The sequence below is a fragment of the Pipistrellus kuhlii genome, unplaced genomic scaffold (genome assembly GCF_014108245.1).
Source record: "Pipistrellus kuhlii isolate mPipKuh1 unplaced genomic scaffold, mPipKuh1.p scaffold_m20_p_2, whole genome shotgun sequence".
Lineage (NCBI taxonomy): Eukaryota > Metazoa > Chordata > Mammalia > Chiroptera > Vespertilionidae > Pipistrellus > Pipistrellus kuhlii.
In genome coordinates this window covers 172452427-172479980 of record NW_023425515.1, presented here as the reverse complement: position 1 = coordinate 172479980, position 27554 = coordinate 172452427, and the positions used below count along the sequence as shown (strand labels likewise).

Sequence of the window (27554 nt, the reverse complement as noted above, 5' to 3'; positions counted from 1 at the left end):
CTTTCGCATGCATCCTGACCGGGACCAGGGATCAAGCCGATAACTCAAGTATGTGCCCTTGATTGGAAATGGAACCAGCAACCCTTCGGGTGAGCAGCCCAATGCTCAATCCCCTGAGACACACCGGTCACAGCAAGGTACAACTCAATTTGAAAAATAGTGGGCTAACAACTACCACTAAACCATAAACTTTGCAACTTCCTCTTGGTTGTTTTTTGTTCTTCTTGTTTACAAATCATCAACAATAACATTGTTGACTGATGAGCCTGCATGACTCCAAAAGATTATGCACAAGAGTGTTCACAGCACTATTCATCATGGCCCCAAATTAGAAACTATCCAGATACCCGAGGGAAATAGAAAGAACAAATTAAGGTGTATTTATTTACCATTTCATGTTAACAATCAATTTCTTTAAAGCAAAGTAAAACAATGCAAAATTATTCTTTTTTTAAAAAAAAAATATATTTTATTGAATTTGTACAGAGAGGAAGGGAGAGAGATAGAGAGTCAGAAACATTGATGAGAGTCATCAATCAGCTGCCTCTTGCACACCCCCTACTGGGGATATGCCCACAACCAAGGTACATGCCCTTGACCGGAATTGAACCTGGGACCTTTCAGTCCCCAAGCCGACGCTCTATCCATTGAGCCAAACAGGTCCTGGCGAACAATGCAAAATTATTCTTATGACTTCAAGGAATGTATAGCCTTAGCTTGAAAGGCTAAAAATGAGACTATTCCCAATTCTGAAATAAATGCTGGGTAGTAAGGGCATAATATATAATTTGACCCCAAGGGATAGAGCAGCCTCTCTCTTGCTGATGTAAACTGTAGTAGGAAAGCAGTCCTGTTTTTTATAAGTACGTACTTAATGTTCCCTCATACCAAGATTCCTCACCGGGTGACCCCAGGCTCCAGAAAGCTCCTCAATCATCCGTCACAGCCCTAGCCAGGAGCAAACCACTAAACTATTTAACACAATCTGAGATTAAAGAGCTATTATAACTAGAAATCTTAGGCTGCACAGCTCAGAGGGCAAAAAGGCTACCCAATACAGACATTTCTTTTAGAGCGTAAGCTCTGAAATGCGAATATGCATAAAAATCATATGAAGTGCTTATTTAAAGTGGTTTGGTTTTTTCCCCTTCTGGTTGGTTAATTTCTACTGATCTATTTTCAACTTAACTGATTCTTTCTTCTGTCATTTCCAATCTGCTGCTAAGCTCATCAGTGAATATTTTATTTCACATAAATTTTCAGTTCCAGAATTTCCAATTGGTACATTTTTTTTAATAGTCTATTTCTCTGCTGATATTTTCTATATATTCAATCATTATAAGCTCATTCCTTTGAGCTACTTAAAAATCCTTGTCTGAAGTCCTGCTAGTGTGGCTCAGTTGGTTGGAATATTGTCGGTACCTGCAAGATTAAGGGTTTGATTCCCAGTCAGGGCACATACATAGGTTATGGGTTTGATCCCCAGGGGAGGGAATACAGAGGCAACCAATCAATGTTTCTCTCTCTATCTCCCTCTCTCTTCTTCTCTATATAAAAATCAGTAAAACACATCCTCGAGTGAGAATTTTTTTAAAAAATCCTTGTCCACCAAGTCTAACATCTGGCATTTTCTTTTTTAAAATATATTTTATTGATTTTTTACAGAGAGGAAGGGAGAGGGATAGAGAATTAGAAACATTGATGAGAGAGAAACATTGATCAGCTGCCTCCTGCACACTCCCCACTGGGGATGTGTCCGCAACCAAGGTATATATGCCCTTGACCGGAATCGAACCTGGGACCCTTGAGTCCCCAGGCTGATGCTCTATCCACTGAGCCAAACTGGTTAGGGCCCATCTGGGTATCTTGTGGTGGGTCTTCATAGGATTACTTTTCCTCTTGCATAGGGATAATGGTTTTGTTTCTTTCATGTTTACTAATTCTGGGTTACTCTGCACATTGCAAATGACATGTTACAGGAAAACTCTGGATTCTGACACTTGGAAGAGTGTTTGCTTTAACATTCCATTGACTGGGCGAACTCCAGCACCACACTCTCTTCCCTGCAGTGGACAGCAGCTGCAATCTTTGTTCAATTCTTTAGCCTTAGCTGGGCTACTTAGGGTCTGCCCAACACAGCCACAGTTCAGGGGTCAACTAGAGATCTGGGCAGAGTTTACACAGATAACTTGGGGCTCCCCCTTTGTGGTTCTCTCCTTTCCAGGCTATGCCCCCTTATTTTCTAGGAGCTTTGGTAGCCCTGCCCTCTGCCCTCTGGATTATCATGCCAGTAGCACTGAGTGTTTACTGAGCGTTAGCCACCTTGCTTGGTGTCAACCGGAGCTGGCACTGAGCAGGTAAGTGATAAAACCTGAAAACCCAGCCAAATGCTTTGCTAACTTTCAGGTGGCCCCTTCTTCCAAGGGTTACCTCTGCCTATTTGGGTTGCTCTCTGGTGCCTTCGAGTAGTTGTTTTTTTTATATTCTGTCCAAATATATAGTTATCTTTTTAAAAACATACATGTATTTTTCTTGATTTCAGAGAGGAAGGAAGAGGGAGAGATAGAAACATCGATGAGAGAGAATCATTGATCAGCTGCCTCCTGAACTCCCCCTACTGGGGAGGGAGCCTGTAACCTAGGCATGTCCCCTGACCAGGAATTAAACTGCAACCTCCTGGTTCATAGGTTGACATTCAACCACTGAGCCACACTAGTAGGGCTATCTCGTTGTTTTCTATGCGAGAGTTGTCTGATAAGAGTGACTCTGCCATGACCAGACCCAGGCCTTGGGCTGCGTATATAAAAATGTAGTGTAGGTACCACTCCCAGGGACCTGGGGCAGGTAAGGGAATAGGAAATGCTGGGGTGGCAGCAAGAACCTGCGCTAGCAGAAGTGCTGCAGATTACTCCACTTTGAGAAATACTTTTTCACAGCATTCCTGAGTCATTCAGTCTCTGTTCCTATCGCACTGATTCCTTCTTATTTATCGTGTATATACCCAGAAACTCTAACCTAAGCTATATTTATTTAGCAAAGAAAAACAACAAAATTGCACACTAACAACCTGTGCTGGTGACACAGTAAAGCACACAGATTCTCAAGGAGCAGCATGAGATAAGGCTTAATGCAGTTGGTCTGTAAGGCACATCACGGAGCCATGGGAGAGGAGGAGAAATGCCTAACAGTGAACTGGAGAGGGGGTTTCCTTTAGCAGGGGGCCCAAAGAGGAGGGTGCCTTAAAAACCCCAATGTAGGGAGCTCAAAGAAAGGAAAAGACTGACTCAGATCCGACTGGTGGGGTTTCAAAAGTCTGGAGACTGGAATTCGGGTTCTCCTTTATAGACTAATTTTAAGCTCCTCAAGGACAAACCACACCTACATTTTTACCACTACAAGCTCAGCACCAGTACACTGCCTGATGGAGTAGGCACCTGATAAATATTTGGTCAATGAATAAAGAAAGAAATTTTCTGAGGCCAGGAGGTTATCAAGTGAGTGATCTGGATCAAAAGGCATTAGGTATCAGAAAGAACAACCTCTCTCTGAGAGCTCGTATTAAAAAACAATAACACAGAAATAAAATCAGAAAACTCTAAACCTTAAATAGTAATTTAGTCTCTGTTCCTATTGCATTGAATAGTTGTGAACTGAACACAACTAAATTTGGAAGACTTCAAAAACTGGTCTCCCTCAATTTTCTCACCAACTCAAGTGCTCAATTCTTGCACTTATTTTTTCTAGTACCCATATCACAGCTATACTTACTGTATTGGAATTTTCTCGAAATTCAGAATCTGTGGACAGAAGACTCAAGTCACTCAGACAAAGCGAGTGATTTGCATCCTGTGAAAGAGAAAAAATTCTTATTGAGTATCAAAAATAAAATAAAAAATCAGGATTTATAGTAGCATATCATGTACTAAAACATCCGATGATCATGCCCCAAATGTCTAGATGTAAACCATCTAAACAAGGACTATAGAAACTACTTCAATTTTTAAAATCCTGATATTCTTAAAAGAATCTCTTACACTTCTTAAAGATGATTAGTAAAAAATTTAAGAATTATCTCCCAACTAAGGCTCTAGAGTAACAAAAGCCATGGTAATATGAAACAGTATTTGTATTGTATAATTGGTCTTATCATTTATAAAGTAATTTCACATAACCTCATTTGCTATTCATATAAAAGTTGAAGAATTATTTTACATTTCCATTTGAAATGAGAAAAATGGGGAGTGGCAGTGAATTGTCCAAAATCATATGCTAATTCACAGAACAGAAACCCAGTGCTTCTAGCAGCAAGTCCCCCACCACATCCCTGTGTCCTCAATATGGGCATCTCAGGGATCCTTCCTCAGAGCGTTATGAGGACTGACTATTAAAATACGGCTGCCTAGGCCAACCCTCAACTCTGGATTTCTAGAATGCCAGTATCAGTCCACGTACTTTGTGGTAACCCTGCTTACCTAGTGGATTAGATGTTTCCATTCATGCTTGCATTCAACAAATATTCACTGAGCATCTACTATGTATTAGGCACTGTTCCAGACCCAGGGATACAATAATGAACAAAACCAAGACCCTGCAACTATACAGCTTATATTCTAGCAGGAGTTTAGAGTATGGGGGAGGGGACAAAGAAATATATTTGAATACAAGATGATAATAAGTGCTACAGTGGATAAGGGAATAGGGAATGCTGGTATAGAAGCTGCCCTTTTATTAGAATAGGGAAGGCCTCTTAGGTAAGGTAGCAGTTAGCAGATTCTAAAGGAAAGAGGGCATAAACGGGAAAAGTGTTCCAAGCAGAGGATACAGAAAGGGCAAAGGCCTGGAGGCAGGTGTGAGCTTCCCTGGTTCAAAGAACCACAGGACAGCATGGCTAAAGCGAGAGGAAGAGAAGTGGCTATGCCAGAGTGTAGGGCCTTGTAAACCACTGTAAAGATTCTGACTTTGACTTTAAGCAATACAAGGAACTACTGGAGAGTTATGCGGAGAGGACAGACATGACCTGCCTGTGGTTTAGACAGATCACTCTCGATAACAGGTTGAAAGGTGTGTGTCGGGACAGAATGAGAGTGCCAAGAAGACCACTCAGCAGGTTACTGCAATAATCAGGCAAAAGATGGGAGTGGATTGAATGAAGTACCCAGAAAGAGTGATCAGATTCTATATGTTTTCAAGGTAATGCTAATGGACTTTGCTACTAAATGTAAATTATGAGAGAAAAACAGCAACTCTTAAGACTTCTGGCCTGTGCCAGTAGAAAAACAGGTGCCGCTTACTAAGATGGAAAGCCTGCAGGAGGAACAGGTTTGTACATGTCAAGTCGGAGAAGAGCAGATGATATCTGGGTGGAGATGTCAAGTGGGAGATTGAATGTACAAGTCTAAAGTTCAGGAAGAGATCCAGGCTGACTATGAATCTAGGACTCAAAGGCACCCTAAATGCACTTAAAGCCTGGGGCTGGAGGAGACTCCTTCCACTGGGAGGTGATGAGTGATCCAAAGGAGAGGTCTGAGCACTGAGCACTGGGACCTCCAAGGCGTACAGGTGGTCAACAGTGAAACTATCCTTGGATTACTACCAAAGTCAGAAAACGGATCATGACCTCATAAATGCAGTTTAGCAGACAAAGACTCTCAAATCTTAATATTTATATCTGGTTTTACAGAAGAAGAAACCAAGGCATAACGAAGCCATTTGCCTAAGGTCATCCGATTAGTGCCTGAGCTTAGATCTGAGTTCAGACAGCTGAGCTCTGGAGCTGCAGTCCTCATAACACATGCGGTTTGGCCTCCTACAACACAGGGATCGGGAACCAGGTTGTGGAATCAGACTGCCTGCCCAATAAGCCTAATTACAAACTCTGGTCACTTAGACAAATCATTTCTTCTTGCCTCCAGTGTCTTTATCAGTACTATGGGGATAACAACAGTACTGACCTCAAAGAGCTCATGTGAGGTAAAACATAAAAAAGCACTTAGCACAGTGGCTGGCACACAGCAAACACTCAGTAAGTGTTAGTTATTGTTACTAATAAAACACAGGGAGAGAGACTGTTGTTTAAAAGTTGCAAACACAGAATTAAAGTATGCTGTCTCTCCCCAAATCAAAATCATATTATATACTTTAAGGACCTCATTATACAAAAGGGGGTCAGTTTGTTTCTTTAATTATGAAATAGTAAGATAATAATAGTATTCACTTTCTAGGTTTAAAAGACCTATGTTAAGTACCCAATACCACATTATCAGTAGGAACAGTAAATTCACCCTAGGATCTCTTGAAATGAGCTGGGGGAGAGGGAAATATGGTGGAGGAACTTGTCAAAGACTAGACAAAACTGCCTAAAACTTTGCAGAGGCTTGTTCTGTGGGTCAGTGCCTTAAACTGGTGATGGTCAAACCTTCTGGTCTGCAAACTATTCAGAAGGTAAAGGGACCACTCAGCCTCTTCCTGGTTCTCCAATGACAGATTAATGGGTGTGTGAGGTAAAGCATTAATTTGTGTTCCAAACTCAAGTACAGATAAACCATTTTATAGATATTCAAGGGGAAATACACCCTTTTGGAGCATCTGGCTGGCCTTTGGAAGCCACTCTAGACCTCGGATTTCAAGACCTCTTCCACACACCTGATGGGAAGGAGGGGGCGCTGAACCAAGGGCTAAGGCACAGAGTCTGGTGAGAATCTGGCTTTTACCACTCCATCCCCAAGACATAGATCTTGGCCCTGATTTCTTCCCTCTCGCTAACAGATACACAGAGAAGATGTTTTGACCTTTTATTTTGATACCCAAACAATGGTTGCTATTCTGCAGTACCCAGTTCAAAGCTAGAGAGAAAACACTGCACACCTCTGATCCATTGTGAGTTGGAAGTGCATTGTATAAGTGTCCTTTGTTATCGTGACCTTTCATGTGACTTTTGAGACTGTATTGAGTGCTGAATGTTTTCTCACAGCCGTTACTGGGACAGAAAAAGGGTCGTTCACCTGCAAGAATGACAAGTAATGTTAATTTGACCATGAAGTCATTTCACGGAGTTAAGACACCTACCATTCCCTAAAACAGGGAAGTATTCTTATGAGAGTTGGGATTACTAGCTATTAAACCTTAGATAAGTTATATGTTAACCATCTTAATCCTAAAACTCAATGTAGAGAGTAAAGCACTGAGAATTGCCTGCTCTGGGAAGTTTGAAGAGATTAGTTCCCCTCCAGGTTCTTTTACTGAGTATCTCTGTACTGTTTTCATTTCTTAAGGTTGGATTCCTGAGTCCAACCTTTAGATCCTTTACCTCTGAAAGTAAGTCAAACATCATAGGTGAAGGCTAAGCTGATAAGGCTCCCTCCCTCCACAGAGCTCTACAGGTCTCAACAGAAACATGGTATTTACTGGCTCTCCGAAGATTAAAATAAAAATGAACTTAAACTCACCAGTATGTGTACGAACGTGAGTTTTAAGGTGGTGGCTTGCTGCAAATGCTTTTCCACAGCCATCATGATCACACCTAAACATGTGGTTTAAGCAAAAAGAAACAGCAGTCATCAGCTAATAGCTCTTTATCTTCACATCTCTTATAAATACAGACTCAAACAAATGTTCAGAACAGCAAGATCATGTCAACAAAATTAGATTTAGACAAGGGAATGACAAGTCCCTGGAAAAGTAAGGTGACAAATCTGAGCTCAGAGAGAGCTGATGGCCCAGGATAAGTATTTCTTGTGCAATAGAAAAGGCACTATTGAGAGCACTGACAAGAAAAGCCTTTTGATGAATTACTTAACAGTATTCTATTGACAATGAGAGCCCATTGGGAAACCTACTGCCAGTGCAGGATTAGAAATACCAACAATGGGCACAGGGGCTCTCAAAGGTGTGGAGCCTGAAACAGCACTAGAACAAAATCATTATCTGTAATCTTCAGTTTAGGTCAGATCTACTTCTTCCTTTACTTTCTTGATAATCAAAGCTAGGAGTAATCTTTCCCTCCTCAGAACGCCTATGCATTTAGCTTCTTTTATGGCATCTGTGATTTTTCTAATCTTGTTTTATCTCCTGTGTACACATTCGTTATCTGTTCACTAGACTGTAAACTCTTCGAGGGCAGGGTCCATGCAGTTCTTGACATTTGCTGTAACTCTTGCACACAGCAGGCATTTGATTACTATTTATATGAATGAATGTATTTTCTTGAAAGCTAAAATATTTTATTTCTTTAAATAGAAATCTTCTCTAAAGCATTTTACTTTCTAATTACATATCTCAAGTCCCATTTAACATTCAAGAAAAGTTAGCAATATTAACATCACAAAAATGCCTATGACTGAACAGAAATCAGAGTCCCCTCAACAGCCCTAAGGGGAAAGAGGTACCTTAAGTGTCATAGCATCTGGAGGGTAACCAAGAAGAATCTAAATACTCTTGCTTTAGAGTAGGGGTGTCGAACTCAATCAGAGACGGGTCCAAAATCTAAAATCCAGCCTAAATCTCGGGCCGAATGGTTTACTGAACAGTCATAAACTGTCATTGTGATGGAAACGCAGCGGAGTGCAGTGATGACAGCGCGATGCGGGCCACACTGCAAGGCCTGGCGGGACGGATTTGGCCCGCGGGCCTTGTGTTTGACACATTTGCTTTAGAGGGACCTGACTCAGAAAAGCAGCTGTCATTTTAAAATACAATTACTTTTAATTGGTGTGTAAGAGGTGACTGTCCTTGAAGACTTTTCAATTTCCTGCTATCCTAATGAGGAGATGAGTGATTCAAGAAGGGAAAGGTATGAATGACATGACAATAACAATACCATGACAATAACAGCAATCTTTCCAGACAAGTCAAAACCATTGTTTGTGTGCAATTTTCATCTGTATTATATTTAGTGGGAATCCTTATGAACTGATTATCTCACTAAGTTGTTTCTGAATTTCTACTGAATGTCCAGAACCATGCTACATGCTATGAACACAGAAGATGATACAAGTCTTTCCTTTAAGCTTAAACATCTATACTTCTATCTATTAAGTATATGTATAAGTACATAAATTTAAATATATATAAAAATCTGTGTATACATGGGAGATATTGAAGAAACCACTAAACCAGTAAAAAAATAAAATACTTACTTGCACCACTAGCCTAAGTAGTGCTACTCCTCCTTTCCCCCTTTGACTCCTACTCTTCCCACCGACTGTCAGGAAAGTATCCCTTCCCCTATGCCCAAAGCACTCTGGGCATCTCAGTCTCAGATACTGTCTGGTTGCCTGTGGTTCTTCGTTACCAGACTAAATTTCTCAAGAGGAGAACCTGTATCACAGTATTTCTCTAGCACTAATAAAAATCCTACCACATAAGTGAGCTGCAACAAATGCTTTGCAAAATAAAAGGAAGAATGAGGCAGGAAGCCATCATCCAGAATGAGGGTGCCCTTGGACTTCATTATCCTCCCTCCCGTGGCAGTAACTGGTCATAGCCATCCTGGGGAGAGCGAGCACTGCCAAAGGACTAGTGACGGGAAGTTTCTTTCCATAAAAAAGTTTCAGAGTGCATCAAGACACCCAGCTGGAACCTGATAGGTGACAAATAGAAAACAGTAAGACCTACCGAAATGGCTTTTCTCCTGTATGGGTTCGAATGTGCTTCCTCAGATCGCTGAGTGTGGTGAAGTACTTGCTGCAGCCTTCAGATTCACAGTTAAATGTTTTCCCTGTGTGAAGCCTCTGATGTGCTTTCAGCCTGTAAGATAGCCAGAGAAAGGCCCTTTGTCATGATGTATTACAGAGCCTCCCACACAGCTTAACCGCCTTCAGGGTCAAGTGCATAAGCTACTGGCAAGTAAGATCTTTTATGAGAGAAGTAATTTCATTTACGGCTAAGAAAATACTGAATACTGATTTAATAAAAAATAATACATACTGGAAATAGAATAATAACATTGGGAGAATGGGTTTTAGGGAAGGACCAAGTGTGATGGAGATGGGGGCAGGGGAGAAAGGAGGAAATAGAACTTAATCCTTAACGCCATAGTGGGAAGTTAATATCCTAATGTGGAAAAATAAAGAAGGAGCAATATGCTGAAACCAGTTTGGCTCAGTGGTAGAGTGTCGGTCTACGGACTAAAAGGTCCCAGGTTCGATTCCGGTCAGGGGCATGTACGTTGGTTGCGGGCACATCCCCGGTAGGGGGTGTGCAAGAGGCAGCTGGTTGATGTTTCTCTCTCATCGACGTTTCTAGCCCTCTATCTCTCTCCCTTCCTCTCTGTAAAAAATCAATAAAATATATATATTTTTTAAAAAGAAGCAATATGAGCCTAATATTTAAAAGCATGGAAGTAGATATGAAAATATTAATATTAAGCTAAAAGAGTAGAAAGTGGTTGCTGTGAAGGGGGAGAAATGGGGAGGTACATCTTTTGTATTGATAATAAACCTATTAGAACTATCTACTCTGTAAACACTGAGAATGTATAACCTTGATAGGATTAAAAATGTTTTAAAAATAGTAAAAAATAAAATAAAGGGATTAAGGGCACCAGAATTCTATATTCCAAAATGTTTTGCTCAACGATAAGTATAGAGCATAGTGGTATGAGCATGACTCTGGAGCCTGGGACTCAAATCCTGGTCCCACCTCCTACTGGACCCTGAGCCAGTTACCTTGCTGGGCTTCCCTTTACTTATTAGTGCTGTGAGGATTAGCGCTCAGATGAGTGCCCTGCACACAGTGAGCGCCTCAGAAATGTTAGCTCTTGTTATGTTTGCTATTTTACACCCAATGGTAGAAAAGGGTAGTAGCGAATGAGCGGACCACTTCCCATTTCTCAGGCTAGGCAGAAAGTAATCTTTCTGAAAGTGAGATAGGAAAGAAAATGACAGAAGCCTTAGGACCAAGGTTCTGAGCCAAGGCAGATAGCACTCCATGCCAAATACTCAAATCCCCAGGCCAGGATGGCACTACAGGAGAAACAAAATCTGAACACAAATGTGCCATCATTTTTAGTCAACCTTCAAATAACAAGATCCCCTATGAACAGCTGAGCAGAGCTGAGCTCTTTAAAGCCCGGAAAGAGAACTCTGCTGTGCAATGGTGACAGCGAGGGCAGAGCTGCTGGCACAGCGGGGAGAAGGCTGACCTGTACAGCGTGTTGAATGCCTTCTCACAGCCCTGCACGTCGCACTCAAATGGCTTCTCCTTCGTGTGCACTCGCACGTGGATCCTGAGGCTGTAGGAGGTGAGGAAGGCCTTGCCGCAGCCCTCCTGGTTACAGACGAAGGTGTATTCTCCTCGGTGCGTCTTCTGGTGGGTGCGCAGGTTGCCTGCTGTGCTGTAGGTGCGGGGACAGCCCTCAAAGGTGCACTGGTACCGCTTTACCTGGCAGACAGAGGACACCTCAGCAACAAGACAAATAGCTGCCCAGGCTCTAGCTGCCCCTGAGCGTGGCCTCCAGGAGATGTAGATGACACGGAAACACAGAAAACGGCCTCTAACAACAAAGTAGGGCTATTTTCCTGCTGATCCAATCAACCTGGACAAAAATAATGAGTAACGGGGAATAGCTAGCTTGTAGAGAGGCGACTATCTAAGTGACTATAAGAAGGGTGTTTGCAGACTTTAGTATACATCTACCCTGTAAAGGTGGGCATACACTCTTTCAGTTACCTATATTCAAATTCGGCCCTAGCCCGTTTGGCTCAGTGGATGGAGCGTTAGCCTGCAGACTGAAGGGTCCTGGGTTTGATTTGAATTAAGGGCATATACCTTGGTTGAAGGCTTTATCCCCAGCCTTAGTCAGAGCACATTCAGGAGGCAACCAATCCGTGTGTTTCTTTCTGTGTCTCTCCTCCTCCCTTCCACTCTCTAAAAATCGATGGAAAATTGTCCTCGGATGAGGATTAACAAAACAAAACGACAAACAAATAAAATTTTACTTCAGTTTAAGTCAAACATCCTGCCCTATGGCACTACTATATCTTGATTGGAACTGACTAATGTTAAATTGAGTCTAAAACATCCTAAATTTTATATACTCAGTCATGTGCATATTAGCAGGTATATACTAGCATAGTTTATTTATAAATATCCACTGTATATATTTTCAAGTCTACAAAATGAAAACAATGTATCATGAGTTTCTCGGAGCCTAGCCTGACATTTCTCAAATGGCTAGACTCTGGATTTCCTTTTACCACCGAACTCCTTGATAGAGTTTTCCCATGTGCCTTCTTTACTTCCCTCAACGCCCACTTATTCCTTGCTACTTGGCAAGCTGGCTTCGCTGTTAGGAAACGATTCTCTTGAATTCCTGGTGGTCAAACTCTTTTATCCTTTCCCACTTCCCTTCATTTGCAAAAAGATCTCAAGGCTGATGCCCTCTCCTGAAAATCTGTCCTACAGCACACAGTAATTCCTTGGGGCTCTCTCTATCTTCTCTGAGCCACTCCTTTCCTTTAACCTCCAAATGGAGGTTTATTCCCAAACCTTCCCCATCTCTGCACTGGTGCAAAGGAAAAGCATTCAACTTGGCAGGAGAAGACTGAATCCTGGCACTTATGTTTAAGACTTTGAGCACCTCATTTCACTTCTCTGAGTTTCAGGTTCCTTATTTCTAAAATGGGAATATTAATGCCTGCCCTGACTGTTTCACAGTGCTTTTTTTTCCCCCCCCTTTTTCTTTTTCTGATTTTATTTATTTATAAATCTTTATTGTTTGGATTATTACAATTGTCCCCCCCCCCAATACTCCTCTCCACCTGGTTCCCACCCTGCCCTCTACCCTCCCACCACTGTCCTCATCCATAGGTGTACGATTTTTGTCCAGTCTCTTCTCACACTCCCCACACCCTTTTCCCCCTGAGAATTGTCAGTCCACTCCCTTTCTTAGTCCCTCAGTGCTTTTGAGCAGAAGAAAAGACAATAAAACATTTGTGAAAATATGCTGGGACCGGTTTGGCTCAATGGATAGAGCATCGGCTTGGGGACTGAAGGGTCCCGGGTTCGATTCCGGTCAAGGGCATGTACCTTGGTTGTGGGCATATCCCCAGTAGGGGGCGTGCAAGAGGCAGCTGATCGATGACTCTCTCATCGATGTTTCTGACTCTCTATCTCTCTTCCTTCCTCTCTGTACAAAATCAATAAAAAAAATATATTAAAAAAAAAAAAAAAAAAAAACATTTGTGAAAATAGCCGAAACCGGTTTGGCTCAATGGATAAGAGCGTCGGCTTGGGGACTGAAAGGTCCCGGGTTCGATTCCGGTCAAAGGCATGTGCCTTGGTTGCGGGCATATCCCCAGTAAGGGGTGTGCAAGAGGCAGCTGATCGATGACTCTCTCTCATCGATGTTTCTAACTCTCTATCTCTCTCCCTTCCTCTCAAAATCAATAAAATATATTTAAAGAAAAAAAAACATTTGTGAAAATACTCTGTAAATCTCTGATGCTATACCTCTCAGGGTGCCAGTACTGTCTATTCTTCAGCTTTAGTAAAATCTTCATCCTTTAATCCTTCCTCCAAAGCCTCAGTTTATATTAGTGTTACTAACTACAGTGGTGTTATTCATTCAGCAGTTACTGAACTACTACGTCCCAGCCAACAAGTTAGCTATCACAGATAAGAAAAAGTAAGCAAGACCAAAATCTCTATTTTTAAGAAATGCCAATTTTAAGGAGGCAGACGTGCACAAGTTATTATACACCAGGCTGAGCCTAACAACAGGCACACGGTACTTGGGAGCATAAAAAAGGGAAAACTAACCCCTCTCAGAAAGACTGGAAATCAGTGAAGGCTCAGAGACCAAGGTACTCTCTCTGAACTGAAGGTGTCTTTTTGCTTGCCTGTTAAAGTCTGTTTTTAAGGAACAAACTGAAAAGGCCTTCCTCAGACCAACTGGGCAGGAGGGCATTCCAGAAAGAGGTCATTAACACCTTGGGAACTGCATGGAGAAATGAATGCGTTTTTTGGTACAGTGAACCACAAAAACCCTTGCAGTATTTGGAAGACAGGAAGGAGAAGACTCGAGAGAAAAAGGCAAAGCCTCCTCAGTTAAGCTATGGAGTACAGAAATAGGACAATGGGGAGCCAACAACAGGTTTTAACCAAGACAGCGAGACACTCAGATCTGGGGTTTAGGAGAGAGCATTCTGGTATTCTGTGGAGGACAGACTGGAGTAGAAGGGAAAGATTAAGAAGACAACAGTTCTGGAGAGAGATGAGTTCTAGACATTAAAGGGGGAGAAATGACAGCTGTAGTGACAATTGGGTCAAAAGGAGTCAGGAAGAGGCAAAGTCGAGATCCACCCCCGAGATTATGCCCGGATGATTAAAGAGATGGTCATACCACCAACTGGGGCTGGATGGGGGCTGGGAGAGAGATGAGGAGTTGTGGTTGAGGCACTGCCATGACTTCCAGGTGGAAATGTCTAGTAGCCAGTCAGACATGTAAGCTAGAAGCTAAGAAACAGGTCCAGTACACAGATAGTAGCCCACTTGACCTGCAAACTACAGCAGGCTCAGATTCCAGCCCCTGCGGCTACTAACCGTATAGCCTTGGGGAAATCACTAGAGCTTACTGAGCTCACTTTCCTTAGTTATAACATGGAGGAAACAAAACCTATCTTTTTAGTGTTGTTGTAAGGATTTGGTATAATTTGCATAAAGCATTTAAATATAGTGATGGTCATACAGTAGATACTCAATAAAATAATAGCTCTTATAAGAGGACAAAGGCTAGACCGTGAAAGTCACCAATGTTTAAGGTAATGGTATAGAAAAGAAGCCATTGAAAGGTGAGCAGGAAGGGCTGGGGAAATAGGAAGAGAAGTAAAGGAGAACAAAGTCACAGAAGCCAAAAGAAAAAGGGTCTCTAAGAAAAAAGATGGGGGTGGCGGGGCACGTGCTGGGAGGTGGGAGTGGTCAGGGAATGGTCAAGGGGGGGAAAGAGACTTATGTAATACTTTAAACAATAAAGAGTTTAAATTTTTAAAAAAAGAAAGAAAAGAATGATCAAAATGTTAAATGTCGGCGAAAACAAAGAAGATAAGGACTGAGGAAACTACTGCATCTGGTAGCTAGGAATTCACTAATGACTCAGCAAGACTAGTTTTAATGGACTGCTGGGGTCAGCGGTCTAGGTGAAGTGGAGGTACAGACTAGAGATGGAGACCAGCAGAAGTGTTTGTTTTTGTTTTCTAAGGAAGGCATGTCTTGAGCATATCTGGGAGTGGAAAGGTCCCTAAAGAGAGTAAAGCTGAGGATCTAGGGAGGAACATAAAGAGAAGAATATTTAAAGGCCTGGGTAGAAGGAAAGCTTCAGGTAGGAAGAGAGACTGTTTCAGAGAACAGAGGAATGAGATAAGGATGGCTGTGATTCAAGGGTGGACAAAGTTTCTGTCAAAAGACAAACAGTAACTATTTTGGGCTTTGTGGGCCTCACAGTCTCTGTTAAAACTACTCAACTCAGCTCCCTATGTGGAAGGAGCCATAGGCAATACATAGACAAGGCTGTGCTACAAAAACACGATGACAATGAAATTTGAATTTCATATCATTTTCATACATCATGACGTACTGTTCGTATTTTGATATTTAAAAATACATATATTTTTTATTTTTTTACAGAGAGGAAGAGAGAGTGATAGTCAGAAACATCGATGAGAGAGAATCATCGATCAGTCACCTCTCATACCCCCTACTGGGGATGTGCCCGAAACCAAGGTATATGCCCTTGACTAGAATTGAACCTGGAACCCTTCAGTCCGCAGGCCGTCGCTCTATCCACTGAGCCAAACCGGTTTCGGCTATATTTTGATATTTTAAAATATAAAATCCAACCCAGCCAGTATGGCTCAGCAGTTGAGAGGTTGAGCATTGACCTGGGAATCAAGTGGTCACGGATTCAATTCCCAGTCAGGGTATATGCCCGGGTTGTGGGCTCAATCTCCACTGGGGGTGTGCAGAAGGCAGCCGATCAATGATTTTTTTTTCATTTATTTTTTTATCATTGACGTTTCTAGCTCTCTCTTCTTCCTTCTTCACTGAAATCAAGAAAATAAAATAATTAACAAATAAATAAATAAAATGTAAAAAAAACCAAAAAACATTTTATAAAAAACAGGCATCTGGATGGATCTGGTCTATGGGCCACAGTTTGCCAACCCCTAAAACCAGTGGGGGTGGGGGAATGAGGGGCCCTGACTCACCCCGTCTCCCCTCCTGCTCCTCTCTGTCTATCCAACCTTCAATATGAACTTGCACAAGTCTGGATTCCTCAGGCAAGTGCTCTCACTTATTCATTCCTGACCCTTTCCACTGCCACCAGGGAGGTGCTGCATAAACATCTGCTAAACTGAATCACTGGCCCAGTAGTCCAGGCATTCTCATGTCTCAGAGCCTGGCTTTGAAGCTACCCACAGCCAGATTTATTCTGAAACTGTTCTACACATGCCATCCTTCTGCTCAAATGATAAATCCAATTCCTTAGCCGGATAGTCAAGATTCCTTTGTAGGTCCTCTTCCGTCTTCCATGGCATCACTCCAGTACAAAGTAGGCTCTGTCTAGGCCTACAGGTAACAGTACAACCTTTCCCAAATGCGACACTAGATTTCCACTTATCTGCCTTTTTTTCTACTGGAAATGGCTGCTTTCTCCTTTTTCTCTACTGGAAATGGCTGGTTCCTTTCTTCTCTGCTTTTCTGAGTCTTTTTCTTCAATTGAAGCTTCACTATCTACCTCCAAAGCCCTCATGGGAGGTTAATCATCCCATGTCTAAGAGACAGTGCCCTTCTCTGAATTCCAGTACTATTTAACTATTCCACTTATTGATTATCCTCTCAAACATATATCTTGACTTCCCATCAAAGCTAAAAATCTCTTCGGTGCTGCCAGATAGAGATTTCAAAATAACCATTGACCAGGAAAAAGAAAAGGGCCATGAGTGCTGCAATCAAGGAGACTGCAGGACCCAACCAAAGCCTTTGACAAGGACGAAAGATAAGAGCAGAATTTCATTCTTAAGATGCTACAGCAGCTGATAACTTTATAGATAACAGTACAATCAATAATTAACTACCCTTCCCTACCTCCCTGCCCTTCCAATCCTTATTCCCATCAGGGTTCTTACTTGGCCAATTCAAGTTTCAAATAAATGTTCCTTCTTCAAGAAACTCCTCTGGATTGACTCCCAACTCCTACCACAAATTAGGTATTCTTATTATAGGTTCTCATAGCTTCCTCTATTTCTTTAAAGCATATAGTACCACTAAGATTAAATAATTTAACAATTTATATCATTATCTATTTAGTTGCGAGGCACAGCAGTAGCTAAGGGGGCACTAAATATATAAATATTTCTTGAATTGAATGAACAGCCTTTTGGGCTATAGGTTCCATGAGAACAGGGATTGCATCTGCCATGCCTGTCTTGGACACTGCCACAGCCTCAGGGCCTACTCTTATGGAGAAGTGGCACTCAATTCATATTTGTTGAATGAAGGAATAAATGACTAAACAAATGAACAAACTAAAACCTGCAGTACTTGATGCTGAGAAAAGTAGTAATGAGTGACAAAGGAACAGAGTTTCAAGGAAGATGTTAACTAGGTTAAATGTGGCAGAGATGACTGATAAGCATTTCTTGGATTCGGCCAACTCACAAAGTCATAATTGCCTCAGCAAGACTAGCTTCATTGACAGTAGGAACAGAAACCAGAATGTAATGGGTTCAGAAATCAGAAAAAAGCAAGAAGCTGGAGACAATGAATAGAACTATTCTTTCAATAAACTCAGCTGAGATAGCTGATTTTGATAGAGAAGCAAATTATAAAATGATAAATCCTACTTTTTTTTGCAAAAGCTGTGCACCTGCTGATTAAAAGTTGTCCTCAAATTCTGCCTAAACCTATAATGTCTTAAAGTTAATATATGTTTACATTATTTATTACACGTCAAAATTTTATGAAACATTCTGATCATTCACTGGTGCACTTGCATAAACTCATAAGGAATCCAATGTTCTTCCCTCTGTCTTCAAGAAGGTGCTTGATTATGCTAATAGAAGATTTTTAAATAAAAGGATGCAACATCATCTCGTAATAATCCATTCCTAACAAATATTATAGCTAGGAAATGTGTCTCTATCATACTTTAAGTACATTTTCTTTCTTTCTCTGTCTTTAGAAATAGTTAATCAGTTCCTTCAACCACGATGTTCTATGCTATGAAGAATTATATGCAAAGCAATGCAAAAATAAACACCATGATCTAATTAAATTAACATTAAAGTAAAGGCAGAAAAAAGCAAGATCTGGTTAGGAAAGGTTTTACTCCATTCAATTCAGTTCTGTGAGTACTTATTAAAGGCTTTCTATGTGTCAAGTACATGCTCAGCAACAGTAATATGAAGATAAATATCTCTTTCAAAAAGCTCACAGCCTTAGAAATGCTTATACCTAAACCAGAGGTTCAAATTAAAAGATGCAGACCCTGGCGGGGTGGCTCTGTTGGTTAGAGCATTGTCCTGTACACCAAAACAAAAGATCCGGATGGACCAATTAACACATGAACGCTGGCCATCTATCACCGAAGCCTCTCAAATGGTGAAGTAGAAAACATATAAACACACCCCCTAGCTTTATTAAGGAGTAATTAACAAATATAATCCTATCTATTTAAAGCGTATAACACACACCAGTCAGGGAAGGCAGTCCCCACTTGACTCCAGATGATCAAGGCCATGGAGAAAGGAAGCTCAAAGATGTTTTTTGAGCTTCTGGTTTTTTGAAGAGACAAAGTTGGAGGAATGAGAAATTTAACCTGGAGAGATCATAAAATGCTTAGTGAAAGACCTAACTGCTGAGTCCTAAAGGTAAAGCGATGCTTACTAAGTGAAGTAACAAGACTCAAGGAATTTGTAGTTCACACAGATAGGAAATGGCAGCGCTGGAATTCAAATCCAGGTACTGGTAAGTTCTTATCTACAACCTCATCCACTGCTGCCTCCCTATATTGCAGTGCTCTTCAGACTCCTGTGTTTTCACTGTTATCAAGTTAAACCAAAATTGGTTTGAATTCCAAGTAAAAGTTAAAATTGATCTGTGTTCCCCAACTCACTACTAAATGAAAGTGATAAACCAGCACATAGGTGACAGGATACTGTCTTCCATGAATTTAAAAGAAAATTTTCACTGGATAACTGACACAGATAAATCAGAAACTCAATGTAATTTTGGGGGAAATTAAATCAGCAGGCTCCCAGTATTGCTTTCTATGGGATGAGACATTACCCTGACCTTTTAACAAATGAACCCACTATTCTAACATACATTGAAAAGCAAACATGTTATTTTTTTATAACTTATCCTATGAAATTGAGAAAAATCATCAGGATAGAAAAACTCCACCCCAGGTGTTTCCTAAATTAAGCAGGTATATTCCTAAATTTTTGTTTAATCCTCACCCAAAGATATGTTTATTGATTTGAGAGAAAGGTAAGGGGGAAAGACAGATGATAGAGAAACATCAATTGATTGCCTCCCATACAAGTCCTGACTGGAGACTGAACCCACAACCTAGGTATGCGCTGTGATAGGAAATCTAACCTGTGACTCTTGGATAATGCTCCAACCAACTGAGCCACTAGACGGAGCTGAGGATATGTTTTTTATTGCTTTTTAGAGAGAGAAGAAGGAAGAGAGTGAGAGAAACAAACACTGATCAGTTGCCTCCTGTATGCACCCCAACAGAGAATCAAACCTGCAACCTTGGTACCTGTCCTGACTGGGAATCGAACCCACAACCTTTTGGTGTATAAGACCATGCCCAACCAACTGAGCCATCAGGCAAGGATAGGCCATGAGTTAAATTAAATGTTGGGACCAGGACCAACTTCCAGATGTTCACTGCTGGAGCTCCTTTTTGCATACTCATAAAATTGTACCATGCATACTCTATTGTCCTATGTTCACACTTGTCAATCATGGGCACTACATAATAAAAAGTATATGAAAAAATATTTAAAAACATTTTTTTAAAGTAACTTGGCTGAGAAAAAAGAAAGAGACGGGAGAGTTAGAAGGGGATAAAGACTAGGATGATATTTGTATTTGAAGGTGAGAGAAATGGTTGACTGTCAAAGCAAATGGCTACTCCCTCATAAAATGCTGAATAAATGAGTAATCTCACTCCATTTGGAGGGAGCCAGTAAATGGAAGTCGCTATTCTGACTTTCAGAATCATTTTAAACAGTACCAGATTTCACAAAAAAAGGAAAAAACTAAACCTCCTCAAACTGGATCAGAACAGGAAGTTGCAAAAAAAAAAAAAAAATGTGAGTTTTCCTGGTTACATAGAGAAGGTATTGCAACATGTGGTACATTTAAACACAATGAAGGATATCATGCATGCATGAATTTAAAAAATTATGTTCCAGGAATTCTACTGACCCATGTGCTAGGAATACAGGATAAATAGCCCCTGCTCTCAAGGAGCTCAAAATGAAGAGATTCAAACAGAGAAGAGGAAGATAGTACAAAAAATGTGCTGATAAGTGGATGTCAGAATAGAGAGAAATGTAGAAAAAAAGGCATTTAACTTAGACTGGGGAATGATTAAGACAAACTGCTCAAAGAGGTGATGCTGCCGAAACTGGTTTGGCTCAGTGGTAGAGCGTCAGCCTACGGATTGAAGGGTCCCAGATTCGATTCCAGTCAAGGGCATGTACATTGGTTGCGGGCACATCCCCGGTAGGGGGTGTGCAGGAGGCAGCTGGTCGATGTTTCTCTCTCATCAATGTTTCTAGCTCTCTCTCTCCCTTCCTCTCTGTAAAAATTCAGTAAGATATATTTTTAAAAAGGGGAAAAAAAGAAAAAGGAGCTTGGAGAGAGCATGGGTTGGGCTCACTGAGGATGGGGTCTAATGCTAGTGGGGCAGAAAGCATAAGCTTTCAGAGAGCTGATATTGCTTTAAAAGTGTTCTAAGCAGTTCTAGAATAGAGAAATATCTAACAAAGATGATTGCCTTTAAGTCCACAGAATCAGAAAAGGAAAGGTGAATGAAATAAGCAAAAATGAGAAAATTAAAACCCAGACCTCCAGGAGACAATGCTTAAAAAATTTCCGAAAAGGAAAGACAGGGTCTGAGTCTGAAAGAATTAAACTCTATACACATCAACAGCCCCCTACTAAGGAGTGGAGTCTCTGATTCTGAGCACCCAGCATACGAACATTCTCACAAATAAATGACTGGCTGGGATTCTGTGGCTGAAGGAGCTGTCCTTCCCTCCCCATCACTAGGGACTTCCCCTGCCTGCTCCCTGATACTGCCTGCTCCTCTGCTGGCACTGATCTCATTCCTTCCACGCATACAGTACAACCATAGCTCGAGGAGAAGTGGAAGAGCTGTGCACTGACCTCATTTCTTCACCAGGCCGCCCACTGTCCACCACCAGAGCTAAGTTCAGACAGCTGTTCCCACTCCTCAACCTTTACCCTCAGAACTAATGGCATCGGGCTGCCCCTCATTTCTCAGCCCCTTTCACAGCTATCAGGTCTGTGTCCTTTCTCCCTGGCTTTGCAAAAACAGTGTACTATGCTAGAAAGGCATAGGCTTTGGCATGCAGAGTCCTCAGTTCAAATCTCAGTTTACCACTTGTTAATGTTATGTTTCTAAGTCTCAGTTTTTTCATCTATAAAATGAAGGTCAATCGTATTTACCTTATAAGATTGTTATGAAAATTAAATGCAAAACTATATTAAAGCCCCTGATACAGTGACTCCCATATATATAGCAGGCACTCAATAGATGCAAGCCACTGCACCCTCTCCCACTGCTACTGCCAGCATAACAGGAGTCCTCATTCTTTAGCTTTAAGAACCTCAGCTTTGCCTGGTGCCCCAACTGCCCACGGTGGAAGTTCAGTGGAACTTCGTTTCTCAAACTCAATTCTTTTTAGGAGGCTGTTCGAAAACCGAATCATTTTTTCCCATTAGAAATAATGTAAATTGAATTAATCCGTTCCAGAACCCCAAATGATTCCTTATTTTAATATTTCTTATATATAGGTAGTACATGTCTATTGTACTGTTTAACCTATAAATAAGCACTTTAAAAACAAAAGGTCACGAAATGTAAATTTAACAAAAAAATCTATAGTAAAAAATGAAAATTTTACAATAATTCTAAATAGCAACTAAAAGCAAAAAACAAAAACACCACGAAAATATCCCCAGCACAATATCCTGAGATTTTAACAGCGATAAACTGACTCATATTTGCGCATTCTCTCCTTTATCTGTCACCTGAGAGATGCATGACTCCTTTATCTGTCACATGAGCGATACAGGTATCAGCATGAAAGGGCTGTCCGGTTGAGGGTTGAGAAACGAATTGTTCGAGATGGGAGATGTTCGAGAAACAAGGTTCCACTGAATCTATCAGTGGCCTGGTGCTAAAGAAATCAAAGGGAGCCGAGTGGGAGAGCAGAGGATTGGCTGTGGCAGAGGCGGAAACCCCTGCAGTAGGGGCTACAAACCTGTTCTCATTTAAAAACATGGTCATAGACTATGGTTCACATTCCATAGTGATATTCATATGACAGCTGAGCTAATTATGAGTTACTGGGACTTCTGTAGACTGTCCTGGAACCTAATCACAATTTGTAACTTTGTTTTAAGGAGAAAATGCGTCCCTAAGAATTCCTAACAGAGACCAATGTAAACTCTTCTAAATCTGAGGGTTACCTCCCAACCTCCTTTAAGAACCATGGGGGCCTACAAGAAAGAGAACTAAATAAACATTCACTGAACAACCACAATGCACCAGACATTAAGCTAAATGTTTTATGCTTACAGTGTTGTATATTTATTATGAATAAATCTCATTTCATCTGCACAAAATACAATGAGATATTTTTAATTCAATTTTACAAAAGTGGTAACAGAGCAACTTGCCCAAAGCCATATCGTATATACCAAAACCAAGATGGAACCAAGGTCTAAATTACCCCTGTGCAAATCAAGAAAAAACAATTTTAAGAATAAGCTTGGTTTAAATAAGAGAAAGACATGAAAATGCAAATTCTTTCTCCAATGTTTCACAATAGCAACATTTTAGCAAAACCCAACAGGTACAGCCTATATAACATGTACATCTGAGACATGTTATTCCTGCAGCACCATGTTGGAAAACCAGTATGTACACAAAACCACCCTTGTCCCTTTTCCAGGCCAGCAAGCCCCAGTGAGGGAAATGCTGATGACAGGGAAGGTATGTAACACACATGCAGGCACGCATGCAGGGGACAGCGCTACAACAGTTTCATGTGGTGGTAAACGGAAAATGCTCCCCGCCCTGGATTCCTCCAGAACTTTGCATATACAGCCTCCAGCAGTCTCCATACTGGAGTCTTAGTCCTGGGGAGGAACTATTTGACAAAAGTAGATACCCAACGAGTAAAGCTGTGGAAAGAATGAATGGATCCTTAACTCTAGAATTCCAAGCAAAAACTGTCTCTGTCTTTCCTAGTCTCTGTCTTTCCTAGTTCTAAATGGCAAGTCCATGGGAGTTCAGAAGGAACCTGTACAAAGATATAATGATAATATATACAAAGAATGAAAGTGGGCCAGCACCACCATCCTGGTTTGTTTGAGTGGACCTATCATTCCACAGCCTGAGGGACTGATAATGAGGAAAGAGAGATTGGAAGGAAGTATCCCAAAGTAAAGGACCCATTGCAAAAAGACTCTGAAACGCTAGAGTCAGATTTCCCCCCCTTACTCTTCCACTTCAAATTTGTCCCACTAGAAAAAGTAAGTCTCCTCTTGTCACTAACCAATACAGCAAGCAGCCAATCTATAAAGCATCACTGTAACTGTGCTTCTCGGCAGAAAAAGATATTCCTTCTCAGTCAATGCACTGGGATACGTTAGTACGACAAGAAAACATTTGGTATATGACTGCTGGCTTTCTTCACACTTCTCAACTATTCAGCAGAAAAGTGACAAGGTCAGTAAACCACAGGGGTGGGGGGCTCAGGGGGCAGCGCTACAACAGGTGGTTGTGCATTCTGTTTGTTCACCGATGTGTTTCAAACAGAGATGGATGAACATGAAAATATTCACGGCACAGTATTAGTCCTGGCAGGTTCTCAGGAAGGGCAGAGATTCAAGTTTGGGAGCAACTTTTAAGAATGAAGATCTGAAACAGAATAACACTAGTCTGATTGGAAAATTTTCAAAGCTACCAAACTAACAGGTAGGCACAGTAAAACAGCAAGTATGAGACTAAGATACATGAAATTGGAGTCAGAATGACCAGTGTCCCTGTGGGAGAAAAAGACGGTGTCTGTAGCAAGGCTCTGGTTGGTTGATTTCTGTACAAGGCAAGCATGTGCAAAAGGCAATGAAGTACCGCCATGTGCTGCTTAATGACCAGGCTATGTTCTGAGAAATGCGTCCTTCGGCGATTTCTTTGTTGGCAGACATCACAGAGTGCACTTACACAAACCCAGCCTCCTGCACACCCAGGCTAAATGTGGTGGTGCTGGAGTAAACCTGTACAGCCAGTCGTAAAAAAGTACAGCACATACAATGGTATACAGTACCTAGTACTTCATAATAATAAATGACTATGTTACTGGTTTATGTATTTACTATATTATACTTTTTATTGTTATTTTAGGGTGTTCTCTTTATACAGAAAAAAAGTTTGCTGTAAAACAGTATGCTGTTAGGCTAGCAGCAGTCTCATCTCGTATTTAATGTATATCTTGATTGCATCACATTCTCTCTTTTTTTTAAATATATTTTATTGATTTTGTACAGAGAAGAAGGGAGAGAGATAGAGAGTTAGAAACATCGATGAGCGAGAGTCATCGATCAGCTGCCTCTTGCACACCCCCTACTGGGGATGTGTCCACAACCAAGGTACATGCCCTTGACCGGAATCAACCCAGGACTCTTCAGTCCCCAAGCCGACGCTCTATCCATTGAGCCAAACCGGTCTCGGCGCATCACATTCTCTTGTACTTGATTTAATCTCATGTTGTTTTTACAGTAACGTTATATAGGCTTGTAGCCTAGGAGCAACTAGTCAACAGGAATTTTTCAGTTCCATTATAATCTTTTTGTTAATGTAATAGGGTGACATTGGTTAATGAAATTATACCGGATTCAGGTACATAATTCTATAATACATTGCAGCTCCATTACGATCTTATGGAACCACCGGCTCTTTGACGACAGGTCCCTCTTGACAGAAACATTGTTATGCGGGACATGGCTGTAATAGGTAAGCCAACTCCACACTACAGAAAGCAATGGAACAATCAGGGGTAAACAGGAAATTCAGGCTAAGATCTGACTCAGAAAAATAAGCTGCTTAAGTAGCCAAGAAGAAGAACTAGTTTTCAAATGATTAGATTTCTTAAGAGTAAGAGAATGGGAAGTGGAGAAAAAGACTAAGTATAAAAAAAGAAGGGAGGGGAAGTAAAGAACCATGAAGAGTGTTACCAAACAAGTTTATAAAATGGATTTAAATGCCAAAAAATATATATAAAGTCACTGTGAAAGCAAAAGCTAAGATAAAATGGTACTTCAGGAAGGCAAGTCTCCTGAATGCCTGGTTATTAGCAAGATTTTAGAAGACTAAAAGCCACTTCTGCTTCTCTCTCAATCCCCAACCTACCACACACCTATTGATTTCAAAAACAGGTTATAGAATCTTCCATGTAGGCCTCATCAATTGAATGGAAAATGTGGTGAGGGGAAAGTTCAGTGAGCTAAATCCACAGTACATGAATAAGGGCTCATAATACACTTGACCTTGTCCTACTCAACATGATTGTCAATGACCTGAGACGTGAACAGTAAACCAGGCTTGCCAGTAGTGCAAAGTGGGAAAGTGACAGCTCATATCACTGATTGCATAACCATCCCCTCCCTACCACGTCCTCTTCTGACTAGATCAGCATATCCCAAAAGGTGTTCCACAAAGCACTGATCTGGACATGAAAGTGAAAAATAGTTTCCCAAGTTCAAAACATTTGGGAAACTCTGCCTTTCCTTCCTTCTTGTTAGCACATCCAAAGCTCTGAGAAACCCTGTAATAATCAAACCTCTGTTCTGATTTAACTTAACGTTTCCCTAACATTTGCTCTTAAAACACTTTCACTAGTAATCATTAACACTGATGGGCCCTAAACTATGTCAGAGTTTTTGTGCTAAAAAATGATTCAATCCCCTTGCGTTACTACTGCCTTAACACTCTTCCTCCACCATATTTAAAACACACACACACACACACACACACACACACACACACGAAAAACTTGACACTTCCTGCCTCCTGTTTCCTCACCACCCACCTGTTTCTCCATCACTCAAAATCTGGCTTCAGCCCCCAGGGCTCTAGTGAACATCTTCTCAGAATGTGATCAACTGTGCAGACAGCAGAACTAGCGGCTTCTCTTCGGCCCTTCAGTCTCTCTGCAGGATCACACAGTTTGAACCTCTCTTCCCTCAGCTTCCACCACACTGCATTTCACCCATCTCTTTATGTGATCTACAGTTCTCTTTCTAACCCTTAAATTCTCAGGTCAACTCTGACTTCTCCCCTGAGCAAGCAACTCACTCATAGTAGTTTGAACTACTGTCCCTTCATGGATCTACAATCCTAATCTCAAACCATTTCCTCGACTTGATTCACAGTTCCAATGGACTTCTCAACATGTTCACTTCAATTTTCCCCAAGGACTGTGCATTTAACATACTCCAAACAAACTCATCAATGTCTCCTCTTCTTGTCTTCCTGAATTTGGTTATGGAATCGCCATTCCCAGAGGGGGCAGGGGCCAGCAGAGTCAACTGCTTTTTCCTCAGCATGTACTCAGAACTATGAATATGCCTCCACTGAAGGGCCTATCACAGTGGACTCTAACCACTTAGCTCGCTACCTAGGCTTGAAGTTTTTGCCAATCATGTGTGGCCCCTATGCTAACACACAGAAGAAATTGAACACACTTGGAAAATTGAACGAATCCTTTGAATCATACCCAATTCATGACTCAATCTTCAGACTCTCATAACATAACCAATTTCTCTTATACTGCAAGAAAAGCTCTCGATTTTCTCCACATAAAAGGCCACTATCCTTCATCAGACTCAAATGAAACCCCAAACCTAAACTACAACTATCTCCTGTCTGGGCAGTCAAGAAACCAATTACCAGAGCAACCTTTTTAAAAAGGCCACCATATCACTCATTGGTTCAGACACCTTCATGGTTTCCCTCTAGTTCCAGAAAACAGTCCAAACCACTTAGCATGCTGTCACTGCCTTCCCTGTCTGGATCTCTACTATCTCTCCATCTTTATCTACTACTACCCCTATGTTCTAGTCCACACTACAGCCAGTGGGCCAAATTCAGCCCACTGCCCATTTTGTAAATAAAGTTTTATTGGAACACAGATAATTGACATTTTGGGCCATATAATTCTTTTTTAAATTAAAAAAAAATGTTTACTGATTTGAGAAGAGATACAGCTAGAAACATCAATGAT

At 41.2% G+C, this 27554-nt stretch overlaps 1 protein-coding gene across 5 annotated transcripts in view; it reads right to left on the bottom strand.

Annotated features, from left to right (window-relative positions):
- MTF1 (metal regulatory transcription factor 1) overlaps positions 1–27554 on the bottom strand; it is a 44147-nt gene that overhangs the window by 12004 nt on the left and 4589 nt on the right. For 4 of the 5 annotated variants that reach the window (XM_036445502.2, XM_036445501.2, XM_045584837.1 and 1 more), the window contains exons 3-7: positions 11141–11379; positions 9613–9744; positions 7446–7519; positions 6865–7001; positions 3769–3846 (exon numbers count right to left, since the gene is read on the bottom strand). In XM_036445502.2, the coding sequence (XP_036301395.1) occupies positions 3769–3846; positions 6865–7001; positions 7446–7519; positions 9613–9744; positions 11141–11379 (660 nt within the window). Of the gene's footprint in view, positions 1–3768; positions 3847–6864; positions 7002–7445; positions 7520–9612; positions 9745–11140; positions 11380–16914; positions 16976–27554 lie in introns of all 5 variants that reach the window. The other variant, XM_036445503.1, reaches the window with a different exon arrangement.